Source organism: Bufo bufo, chromosome 1 (assembly GCF_905171765.1).
Source record: "Bufo bufo chromosome 1, aBufBuf1.1, whole genome shotgun sequence".
Classification (NCBI taxonomy): Eukaryota; Metazoa; Chordata; class Amphibia; order Anura; family Bufonidae; genus Bufo; species Bufo bufo.
This window is the reverse complement of record NC_053389.1, coordinates 423,283,513-423,296,870: the sequence shown is the minus strand read 5'-3', so window position 1 is coordinate 423,296,870 and position 13,358 is coordinate 423,283,513. Positions and strand designations below refer to the sequence as shown.

Below are 13,358 nucleotides of genomic sequence, written 5' to 3'. Positions count from 1 at the left end.
GTGGACCTGTATGTGCTGGTTACACATTTATTGCATACCGCACTTTGCTCTAATTGTATACAATTTTTTAATGTGTCTGTTGGTGTGTCTAATAAACTTTATATATATTTCTGATACGGAATTATTGTCGGATGTGCATTTATAAGGTGGTTCTAGTGACTCTCTCTTGGGCCAATACTGTTTAAAGTAGGCATCCAGGACAGAATACCTCTGGAGTAGGGCATGCAATGGAACACACAATGCCGTGATTTTTTTTATTTTACATTCTCATGGATCTGAGTAGAAATTGATAAGTACGGCATGGACCCATAGCCCTCTACTGGTGATCTGTACAACAAAGATCCATAATACAGCAGTGTTCCTGAGGCATTACAAACCGTGTAAGCCCAATAGAAGCTCCTTAGTCTTTTTTCAGTCTGCACATGAAATACACATTTATATACACTCCCAATGAATCCACCAGAAGCTTCAGAATCTAGGAAGATTTAAAAGGGGTTTTCCAGGGAAACATATTTAAAATGGCCCACAGAGGTCAAAATAAATAAAACAGAAATACTCACCTCACAGAACCCCCACTGCTCCTACTCCAAGAAAGTCTGATCCCCCACGCTCCCTACTTCGTGCTGCAGCGATGATGTCCCCACACAAGTGACCGCTGGTTATTCTGGGATTAGGAGTCTAGTTTACAGTCCTACTGACCATTGTCTCTGTAAGCACAGTCATACTTGGAAGGGGTTCAATCACTGGTGGTCAGCTCCTTCATGATTTTGTGTATATGTAATGGTACAGGGAGCCAAGTTTACGAAATCCTACACTGCCTCAACACATAAGAAAGCTGACTTTACATAAGTTGAATCAGTAACTATGGAATGAATACTACTTGTAAAAGCTATATATCCAAAACAACATTTCCTAAACTGTTGCTTTTCAATACGGGTCTATTAAATTCCACTATATCTAAGGCCAAGTTCACACTTTGGTTATTTCCATCAGTTATTGTGAGTCAAAACTAATAGTGAAGCCCAGGGGCAGACTGGGAACTTAAAGTGGCCCTGGTAAAAATACTAAAAGTGGCCCTATTTTGTAGTTGGGTCCAAATTGATGGAGGACAGGGCCAGTAATACTATATTGTGGTACATAATACCACCCCAACAGAGCCAAATACCACAGTCCATGATAAAATACTGCCAGCAGCACAAAATATATCCCCAAAAACTTCCACTGGTCGGCCGTGAGGAGGGCCCTGGCGGCCCACAGGGAAATTTCCCTGTAAGGTCTATGACCAATCCGCCCCTGGTGAAGCCTACTCAGAGATCAGGTATAATGGTAAGATTTTCTCATGCTCTGTGTTTTGGACCTGCACCTCACAATAACTGATGGAAATTACTGACCAAATAACTGACATGTGGACTTAGCCTAAGATAGCACAGACACTAGCCTCTTCTTGATGGCAAAAGATAATAAGAAACCATTGTAAACAGCAAACTACAACACAGAATCTAGGACAATAGGCAACAACTACATAATTCATTGTGTGCTGCTACTGCCAAGGAGTTTTGTTCACTGAACTAAACAATTAAGCTTCCCGAGCTTCATCAACTGCTCCTAATTAAATATGCAACAACGTCAGTAGTAACTGGTACATGCTGACCACAGATGTCTATAGGTCAAAGACAAGTTAAAAAGTATAAAATAACATACTCACTTTTTACTGTGAGAAAGTGAGCAATCATTGGTTGAACAGGCCTAAAGACTGGGAAAGTGGAGCTTGCTGGGAAGACTACCTACCCACCATCAATGCTGAGTAACAACCATCCAAACCAATACAAACCAATCCAATGTAATGCCTCTATGAAAGTCGAGTATTTCAGGTGTGTAATGATGCTGGTTGTTCACAAGATGGCAGAATTGGAGAACAGTGTCTCTTGATACTCAGATACTCCCAGGAGTTACAGTGGGGTTGAATTGTGCAACAACAGGACGGTCTCAAGAAACATATTAAGCACATATCAACACTGGCAGACAGCAAGGTACTGAAATAAATTCATGTCTAGATAGCAGGAACTGAACGATGATGGCTACGGATGAAGGAGAAGGGAGTCTGGCAAGGAAGTAGACAGAAGGTGGTAATGGCAAACAGGTAGTGAGCGGATAAATGACAGTAAACAAAAAATAAAGATAAACTTGCTGGAATAAAACCCAGCAAAACAGCCACAAAAAAAATAAAAATTCAAAAATCAACTCAGCAAAAAGACAATGCTGACAGCAATGAAAAGCTGGAGGACACAGGTCCTAGGACACACTGACATATGTTGTTATCCCTGGCATGTAGAGAAACAAATGGCCTGGACTTTTAAATGTTAAGATATAAACAGCTACTCTCAAAATCAACGAGGCCAAGCTAAGCGATAACCTGACCCAGATTCAGAGCAACTGAGCAAAGGTGAGGAAAAGGCAGCAAGGAAATCCCTGTTGCTCATAACAAGATGAAATTGAGGCCCAGGACGACTCCACGAGGGCTTTGTAATAAAGCTTAGAGTAAATTATTTTCACAACCAGTTGTATAGTACATAGCTCTTAGGATATATAACTTTATATTATAAAAATATTGTGACTAGATACCCATCCACATAAAATAAATATTGACCAGAATGCCCAGTTTGGACCATTTCAGACAATGAGATTTAGAAATTACATGCAGATGATTGTTCATTATCGACGGAGAAATGTGATGTGTCAGGCAGGATTTTTTTGGCTCAAAATTGGCTAAAAATGCTATTTATGATTCTGATCTTACAGATGACTGGTTGGCTACATTCCAGCAAATACTTATCCTATGTGCATGGCGGCTAAATGGTGAATGTACAGTACAGACCAAAAGTTTGGACACACCTTCTCAAAACTATGAATTAACACATGTGGAATTATATACATAACAAACAAGTGTGAAACAACTGAAAATATGTCATATTCTAGGTTCTTCAAAGTAGCCACCTTTTGCTTTGATTACTGCTTTGCACACTCTTGGCATTCTCTTGATGAGCTTCAAGAGGTAGTCCCCTGAAATGGTTTTCACTTCACAGGTGTGCCCTGTCAGGTTTAATAAATGGGATTTCTTGCCTTATAAATGGGGTTGGGACCATCAGTGGCGTTGAGGAGAAGTCAGGTGGATACACATAGTCCTACTGAATAGATTGTTAGAATTTGGATTATGGCAAGAAAAAAGCAGCTAAGTAAAGAAAAACGAGTGGCCATCATTACTTTAAGAAATGAAGGTCAGTCAGTCAGCCGAAAAATTGGGAAAACTTTGAAAGTAAGGGCTATTTGACCATGAAGGAGAGTCATGGGGTGCTGCGCCAGATGACCTGGCCTCCACAGTCACCGGACCTGAACCCAATCGAGATGGTTTGGGGTGAGCTGGACCGCAGAGTGAAGGCAAAAGGGCTAACAAGTGCTAAGCATCTCTGGGAACTCCTTCAAGACTGTTGGAAGACCATTTCAGGTGACTACCTCTTGAAGCTCATCAAGAGAATGCCAAGAGTGTGCAAAGCAGTAATCAAAGCAAAAGGTGGCTACTTTGAAGAACCTAGAATATGACATATTTTCAGTTGTTTCACACTTGTTTGTTATGTATATAATTCCACATGTGTTAATTCATAGTTTTGATGCCTTCATAGTCATGAAAATAAAGAAAACTCTTTGAATGAGAATGTGTGTCCAAACTTTTGGTCTATACTGTATATCTGGCTAGGAATTGTTGCTCCATTTCTATGATACAGTGGTGCTTGAAAGTTTGTGAACCCTTCAGAAATTGTTATATTTCTCCATAAATTTGACCTAAAAATGCATCAGTCCAAAAAATAGATAAAGATAACCACATCAAACTAATGAGTCAAAAATATTAGACTGAGTCATTTATTTATTAAGGGCAACTGTATGTGAACCTTTGCTTTCAGTGTCTGGTGTGAATTGCGCAGCAAGAAAAAAAGCAACTGAACGTTTCTGGTAATTGTTGATTAGTCCTGCACATCTGTTTGGAGGAATTTAGACCACTCCTCAGTGCTAAACAACTTCAACTCTCCCATGAACTGCTTGTTTCAGGCCCTTCCACAATATTTCTATTGGATTAAGGTCAGGTCTTTGAATTTTGCCATTCCAAAACTTTTAAATGTATTCTTCTTTAACCATTCTTTGGTAGGACGACTTGTGTGCTTAGGGTTGTTGTCTTCCTGCATGGCCCATGTTCTCTTTAGATTCAGCTCATGAAACCATGATACTACTGCCACCATGTTTCACAGATGGCATGAGGTTTTTATGCTGGAATGCAGTGTTTTCCTGTCTCCTAGCTAACTTTCTCTCATTTAAACCAAAAAGTTCTAGTTTGGTCTCATCTGTCCACAAAACATTGTTCTGGTAGCCTTCTGGCTTGTGGAGGTGATCTTTAAAGGGATTCACCACATTTTACCCCCTACAGTAAAACATAGCTACTTGTAGGTCTCACTGAGCTGTATTAAATGATGCCCTTATTAACTAATAGTCTTGATTTATTTCTTTATAAAATCGATTTTAGTGATATGCTAATGACTTACATAAGGTGCCCAAGGGGATGTCCTTTCCTAACTTGGTGCCCAGCCGCACCCCTCGATCCGGTGCCCAGCGCTGCCTTCCTAAGTCCAGCGCCGCCTCTAATATAATATATTCAAGAGCCGATGCACTGACGTGATCCCTGAGCCTGTTTGAAATCCTGCGCATGCGCACTACACACTGTAGTCTGCGCCCGTGCGGACTACAGGTAATGGCATCGTCGAGCGAAGTGCACATGCCTGGGCACCGGACCGAGCATATCACTAAAATCGATTTTATAAAGAAATAAATCAAGACTATTAGTTAATAAGGGCATCATTTAATACAGTTCAGGGAGACCTACAAGTAGCTATGTTTTACTGTAGGGGGTAAAATGTTGTGACAGAATCCCTTTAACAAACTGCAGACAGGCAGCAATATTCTTTTTGAAGAACATAAGCTTTTTGCAATCCTATCATGTACCTCATTGTTTTTCAGTGTATTTCTGATGGTGGACGCATGAACATTAGCATTAGCTAATGTAAGAAAGGCCTTTAGTTGCTTACAGGCTAACTAGGGTTCATGACCTTGCAGACTATTGCACACCTTGCTGTTTGCATGACCTTTGTCTAAACTTCTCTAAAGAGGGAAACGCATTGCAGGTTTGCAAGAGTGGCAGGCTTAGCACAGCCCGTCAGATCTACTAAAACTTCTGCCAGAAACTGGCATAAGTTATAGCTGGAGTATTCGCTAGCCCCTGGCTGGTCTAGACTTCAGTTTCTGACACATGGACAGCCAGAGATGCAGCTAATTTTTTAAGAGGCATCTACCTGTCAATAAATTAGGCACAACTCACTCCGATGCAGAGGGATCAAGACTGGCGTATAGGAACGCCAGTCTTGATAAATGTCCTTCACTCTAACGGTGGATTGTCTGATGAGCATCAATATCCTGTGTTGTGAAGATCAGACTTTGATAGGTCCCTGTTAGTGTTGAGCGAGCATGCTCGGCCGAATACCTCATGTGCTCGAGTGTATTTAAATACAATTTAGCCTCTATTTCTGAAAAGTTTCTGCCAGGATTTGAACTCACAACCTTCTACATTAGAGGCAAGGACTTTAACCACTCAGCTATAAAGCTGAATGATAAACTGTGTCAGAAAAACCTCATAGTAGTTTGTCATGTAGTACGTATTCATATACAGCAGAAGTATCATTTCATATTTCAGTGCAGGTTAACATGCAGCTCTATAGCGTAGTAGTTAAGGTTCTTGGCTCTAATCCCAGCAGAAACTTTTCAGAAATAGAGGCTAAATTTTATTTAAACATATATATATATATATATATATATATATATATATGTGTGCATGTGTGTTTTTAGCCATAATATATTTACATATATTATTATATATTTAGAATATATATTATAATATATGTAAATATATTATGGCTAAAAACATCAGTAGTAGTTTCCCACATATTATGCATTCATATATATCAGAAGTATGATTTTAACTATATATATATATATATATATATATACACACACTCACCTAAAGAATTATTAGGAACACCATACTAATACGGTGCTGGACCCCCTTTTGCCTTCAGAACTGCCTTAATTCTACGTGGCATTGATTCAACAAGGTGCTGATAGCATTCTTTAGAAATGTTGTCCCATATTGATAGGATAGCATCTTGCAGTTGATGGAGATTTGAGGGATGCACATCCAGGGCACGAACCTCCCGTTCCACCACATCCCAAAGATGCTCTATTGGGTTGAGATCTGGTTTACTGTGGGGGCCATTTTAGTACAGTGAACTCATTGTCATGTTCAAGAAACCAATTTGAAATGATTCGAGCTTTGTGACATGGTGCATTATCCTGCTGGAAGTAGCCATCAGAGGATGGATACATGTTCTCATTCTGTTTACACCAAATTCGGACTCTACCATTTGAATGTCTCAACAGAAATCGAGACTCATCAGACCAGGCAACATTTTTCCAGTCTTGCTCGTGCAAATTGTAGCCTCTTTTTCCTATTTGTAGTGGAGATGAGTGGTACCCGGTGGGGTCTTCTGCTGTTGTAGCCCATCCGCCTCAAGGTTGTGCGTGTTGTGGCTTCACAAATGCTTTGCTGCATACCTCGGTTGTAACGAGTGGTTATTTCAGTCAACGTTGCTCTTCTATCAGCTTCAATCAGTCGGCCCATTCTCCTCTGACCTCTAGCATCCACAAGGCATTTTTGCCCACAGGACTGCCGCATACTGGATGTTTTTCCCTTTTCACACCATTCTTTGTAAACCCTAGAAATGGTTGTGCGTGAAAATCCCAGTAACTGAGCATATTGTGAAATACTCAGAGCGGCCCGTCTGGCACCAACAACCATGCCACGCTCAAAATTGCTTAAATCACCTTTCTTTCCCATTCTGACATTCAGTTTGGAGTTCAGGAGAATGTCTTGACCAGGACCACACCCCTAAATGCATTGAAGCAACTGCCATGTGATTGGTTGACTAGATAATTGCATTAATGAGAAATAGAACAGGTGTTCCTAATAATTCTTTAGGTGAGTGTATATATATATATATATATATATATATATTGTAATTACACATTTATTTTGTGCCATACATTTTTTATAATTACTTAAAAAAATATAAAATATATACATTTTATTTAGCCTCTATTTCTGAAACGTTTCTGCCAGGATTTGAACTCACAACCTTCTACATTAGAAGAACTTTAACCACTACGCTATACAGCTACATGTTAACCTGCACTGAAATATGAAATTATACTTCTGCTGTATAGGAATACTTACTACATGACAAACTACTACAGTATGAGGTTTTTCTGACATAGTTTATTATTTAGCTTTATAGCTTGCCTCTAATGTAGAAGGTTGTGAGTTCAAATCCTGGCAGAAACTTTTCAGAAATAGAGGCTAAATTAGATTTAAATACACTGGGTGTCCCCAAGCACTGACTCCATATATGGACATAGCTATATATGGAGTCAGAGCAGGGACTCCTAAGCACACTGGGGGATTCCCTCACTGTACAGCGATCTTCTGAATAGACCTCAGTGGGACCCAGCACCCTCCCCTCTTCAGAGCAGGGGGTGCCTGGTTTAATGCTCGGGTTCTCCCATTGACTTCCATTGTGCTCGGGTGCTCTGTAGACATATGATATTGAATCATGTCCTCAATAAATAAATCACCAAGTCTAATATTTTTGACTGATTTGGTTCATTGTATCTACTTTTAGGACTTGTGTAAGTTTTAGCTTCAAAAACTTTCAAGCACCACCATATCAGGCAAGATTATCTGATTATAGTATAATCAACAAAAATCCATCGTCTTATCCTTATCCTAAGGATGATTTGTGGATTTATATGCTATTTGGCACCCTTTGTCCTGAAAGAAAGCTGTACAAGCTTAAATATGGAAGGTCTCTCTAAGTGAGGCTCAATGAAGCATGTCTAGACAAATCCACCTAGCCTGGTAGCCAATGGCCTGGTGCCACACCTACTTGCTATAGTTTTCCATGAACATGTGTATTGCTGGAAGACTCAATCAATAATCAAAGAGTGGTCTGTCTTCTACTGTATTTCATTCACTCCTCCAATAAACTACACTGGAGACTTACAGAGCAAAGCTGGTCATACACTTTAGACAGCTGCCTTCTTTACATCAATTCAGCCAACAGCTATCCCTTTGACCCCCCCATACACATGTACACTTGGGTGATCTGATCGCAATGGAGAATGGAAAGATAGCTGCTGTCAAACAGCATACAACAAAAGGATCAGGCATGTTGTTATCCAAGATGATCCTTCTTTCCCCTGACATATGCTGTTGAGAGACATTTGTGAGGCATCTGTATAGGTTAGATGATAAGCCAGACACGGCGAACATTAATCGAATGTGCATAACCAACTTTAAGGGAGTCTGTCAGCAGTTCTGACCATGCTAAACTGCTGACACAGTATGTAGGGGCTGGAGAGATCAGTAGAAACATATCTTTTGTGGAGATTTTCAAATCGAAAGTAATGTGAATATGAAGTTTTATTCTGCCAGATCATGTTCTTTCAAGTGTCCAGGGCAGAGCTTTACTGTGAAGTGTCTCTACATTGAGCTGCCTCACAGCCCCTAGACTCTTCTCTGAGGGACAGCTGTAGTGGTCTCCTGGTTGGAAGCTATAGGTGTCCCTAAGAGCAGGGAGGGAGGGGCTGCAGCTCAAGGCAAAGAGCAAATCACAGTAAAGCCCAGTCTCCTGGGCACTTGCATGAGCAGAATAAAACATCTAACCATTCTTGATGAGAAAAGCTCCACCAAAGGTATGTCCTCCTGCCATCTCCAGCCACCACTTATTGCAGTCTGCAGTTTAGCATGGTCAAAACTGCTGATAGACTCCCTTTAAATTCTGCATCACTTTAGATTGAAAGGTGTATTCCAGCTTTTCAAAATCATCACCTATTCATCTGGAAGGAACTAGATGAGACAGGCAGAAGATGTGCCAAATCCATCACTGTGGAGCGCACTGTAGATACATTTGGCACATCTTGCTAGACAAGTTCTTATGCCACCTCTTGGCTGCCTAACGTTGCACCAATATTTTCTGCCAACATAACAGCACAAAACATGTAGCCAAGCCCCCCTTTCTAGACACTTTTCAAAGTTGCCTATTGAGGCGTACAAATAAATAAATGTGGCGTGAGTTTCCAGCGTATTCTGCTTAATCATTTTCCTCCACTGTGTGTATATATACGATGTCAACTTTGCTCTCTGTGTCACGTCTAGGAGCAATCAATAAAAAATGATAACAATGTAGGTGGCGGCATTGACCTCTGCTTACTGCATTGCTGCAACCGATTCAGAGCAATAGATTTGCCCAAGAGCAAGAACGCAGTGGGCATCGGACCTGTCTGACCGGTGACCTAGTAACTCGTTATTACATAGGTGTAACAAGTTATTATTCTTATTAATGTGTTTCCCAACCAGCTGTCCTACATGAAAGCTAGGAGTATGATCGTATTATATAACCAAAATGAGTTAATATAATGTGTTTCAGTCCGAGAGGACACTTCCTGGGTGTCACCACTGCATTCCTTACCATGCCTTATAGATCTTTATCCTTAGCTATTATTACATTTTAGCTAGTAATTATAGTTTGGGTGTGCTTTGCCCATATATCATACAGAAATCTGTAATCCACCATCCTTCATTTTATATATATATATCTATTAATAGTTATCTGTGAAGTATTTTTTAGTCATACAATTTTCCATGGGACGCAGTAGTAGTTGGAGCTTGAATAAGGGGGAGCCATCAACTGAACATTGTGCTCACGCACCCCTCAAACTAATGGGGTCATTTATCAAACCGGTGTAAAGTAGAACACGCTTAGTTGCCCATAGCAACCAATCAGATTCCACCTTTCATTTTCCAAAGGAGCTGCCAAAAATGAAAGGTGGAATCTGATTGGTTGCTATGGGCAACTAAGCCAGTTCTACTTTACACCGGTTTAATAAATGACCCTATAGGTTTCTATGAGGTTTGCCCCTAACTGGAAAAAAAAACCAGCGGTTGGGCTTAGAAGTATTATTGCCATACTACAATAGTAGCCCCCTATCAACGAGGTGACAGCTGGGGAACACCATTCAGCACTGTTGCTGAAAATCCTACGGGGAAGAGGACATACCATACAGGTCTCCATCACTGTGTCTGAGGTGGTGCCTTGCCACTAGCAGATTTCCTCCCATGTCCAAATGTTTGCTAGTGCAAATGGTGCTGCAGGCAAAGGAAACCAAGAAGGACTACCCACCGAACTGGACTACAGTACATCCTGTCCTTGCAGTTCTGTAGTGGAACTGACTTGCTGGGACCAACTCTTTACAGCCTGCAGGTCCATAATTATGGATTATGGATTATGTAAACCAGGCAGCTGTATGACATCATCTCTGAGAACACCTCTCTCTTGGCTGCACCTTCTGAATGTAGTCCAGTGGTCATGGAGCCAAGTCCTCAGCTCCAGGAGACCAGATTCCCACCGGTTGTGCCTTACCTTAGTAGCTTCACACAAAAGAGTTGTTACTTGACCAAAAGAAACGTTCATTATCTAAAGCAGTGATATGATAAAGCAAACAGGTTTCATTGTTTCATGACCTACCACCATAAGCCTGGTATTATTACCCAGCACTCAACAGGACCTCCCCATTCAACATCCTGAACAGTCTAGTCAATGGGACTGAGAATCCACCTACCTATAGTGCTGGAGGTGGTGAGCCACCCTCCTATTGTTAGGCAATGACACCGGGTCCCTCCTGAACTTAGGAGGCATGGAGAAGTAGATAGATGGTAGATAGATGCGAGATAGATAGATAGATAGATAGATAGATAGATAGATAGATAGGAGATGGATAGATAGATAGATAGATAGATAGATAATAGATAGATAGATAGATAGATAGATAGATAGATAGGAGATGGATAGATAGATAGATAGATAGATAGATAGATAGATAATAGATAGATAGATAGATAGATAGATAGATAGATAGATAGAAGATAGATAGATAGGAGAAAGATAAAAAGAGAGAGATAATAATAGATAGATAATAGATAGAACTACCCCTGGTGTCCACTGGATGTTACACTGAGATCACAATGTAAAAGTTGGTTGATCCCCTCAGTAGACCCCCATGGCACAGGGCACACACACAGTAGCCAGGTGCCTGCTGTAATGATTGGGAGAGTTGCTGGCATACATGGAGCCCCCCATGGATACACCATTGCATCAATGCAAACAACACAAAGAAGCCAGGAAGATGCCCACACGGAGAGCACAAGTCTTCTGTGCCAGTGGCATGTACTTACAGTTGGTGCTCATGATGCCAGTCTCCCGTTCTCATCCAACCCCAGAGGAAAAGTGAGCGATCTCCTTGCGGTCTGTGGCCCCTGCGCTGAATCCTGCCGTGCACTTAGAAGCTCCGCATGCCAGCCATCCCCGGACACCTCTGCTGTCAGGTAGGTACCAGTGGGCGACAGACAATAGGTGAGCGATGCCACCTTCTCCCAGCACACGCCTAGAGCCACACACTGACTGTCACTGTCACCAGTAGCCGAGCTCTGCCAGCACTTGGGGGTGTGGACTGAGGAGGGGGAGGCCGCTCCGGCACACAGCCCTGACTGCTCCTGCCGCTGCCCTGTGCACCGCGCTCCGCTCTCAGTCTAATGCTCTTATGGCTGGGGATCCTCCGGGACATTCCCATCACAGGATCACGGTGACCACAGGAGGCGCCTGGAAGCCGACCGTATGGTGGAATCAAAGAGAACAGCGGCTCCGTCTGGGCTGCATACGCTGCTGTACATCAAAGGGAGGGCGGTAATGCGCCGGTGCTGACGGCAAAACCGCCTCCTATACGGGGGCTTCGTTATGGGGACCGTGCACAAGTAATATTACAATTATACGAGTGGCTCCCCTGTTCACTGATAGGGAAATGGAGCACTAATCAGTGTGACTCACCCTGTCACCACAAAATTGAAATGATAAATACCATAAGGTCTCATGCACACAAACGTTTTTTCCCCGTTTACGTTCCATTTTTTGCGTTCCGTATACGGAACTATTCATTTCATTGGGTCCGCAAAAAAAAACGGAATGTACTCCGTATTTCCGTTTTTACGTTCCGTTCAAAGATAGAACATGTGCTATTATTGTCCGCATAATGGACAAGGATAGTACTGTTCTATTAGGGGCCACATGTTTCGTTCCGCAAAAAACGGAATGCACACCGATGTCATCCGTATTTTTTGCGGATCTGTTTTTTTGCGGACCGCAAAACACTGAAAAAGCCATACGGTCGTGGGCAAGAGGCCTAAATGATAGGCACTCAACGTCTGGAATCACTCTGAGCAACAACATTTATTAGTAAAACCATATCATATATACATATAGCTAAAGACTTTTAGAAATGTCTTGTGGTTGAAGGTCTGCACCTGGGATACAATCACACGTGTAGAGTATAATAGTGAAGGTCATACACCATACTAATCACTAGTTGTGACAATATCCCTACTGGAAGACCACTTGCTCCTTTATCTATACATAATGTGACACAGTGAGGGGTTGTGTCTGGCAAGGCAGGTATTTTCCTCCCAACATGTGAGGCTGGGCTGGTTTCCAGCCAGGTGAGGTCAAATACCGGACCGGAGTGGGACCTTTCATTACGCTAAAAAATGTAAACTAAGCATACAGACATGGAGAGCGGCGCCCAGGGATCTCCCTGCACTTACTATTATCCCTGGGCGCCGCTCCGTTCTCCCGGTATAGGCTCCGGTATCTTCATAGTTCGGCTCCACCCAGGGGAACCTGACGGCGTCTCCTTCTCCCAGGCTGTAGCGCTGGCCAATCGCAGCGCTCAGCTCATAACCTGAGAGTTTTTTTTCTCCCAGGCTATGAGCTGAGTGCTGCGATTGGCCAGCACTGCATCCTGGGAGAAGGAGACGCCTAGGAGAACAAGAGCAGGCTCCTCCCAGTTGAGCCGAAAATCTGAAGATACCGGAACCTATACCGGGAGAACGGAGCCCAGGGATAATAGTAAGTGCAGGGAGAACCCTGGGCGCCGCTCTCCATGTCAGCATACTTAGTTTAGATTTTTTATTGTAATGAAAGGTCCTCTTTAAGTGCCAGTCCGGGTTTTGGCAGCACCTGGCTGTCCTTAAATAGGCAGCTGGGCTCAGCAGAGATGTCTCTGTTTATAGGATCTGAGGCTTTGTGCCGTCCTGGAGG

The 13,358-nt window shown here is 42.2% G+C and overlaps 1 protein-coding gene across 4 annotated transcripts in view; it reads right to left on the bottom strand.

Annotated features, from left to right (window-relative positions):
- ABLIM3 (actin binding LIM protein family member 3) overlaps positions 1-11,804 on the bottom strand; it is a 236,793-nt gene extending 224,989 nt beyond the window's left edge. For all 4 annotated transcript variants that reach the window (XM_040406441.1, XM_040406436.1, XM_040406445.1 and 1 more), the window contains exon 1: positions 11,444-11,804. In XM_040406441.1, coding sequence (XP_040262375.1) covers positions 11,444-11,456 — 13 coding nt within the window. In that variant the 5' untranslated portion in view covers positions 11,457-11,804. The remainder of the gene's footprint in view (positions 1-11,443) is intronic.
- Positions 11,805-13,358: the final 1,554 nt, after the last annotated feature.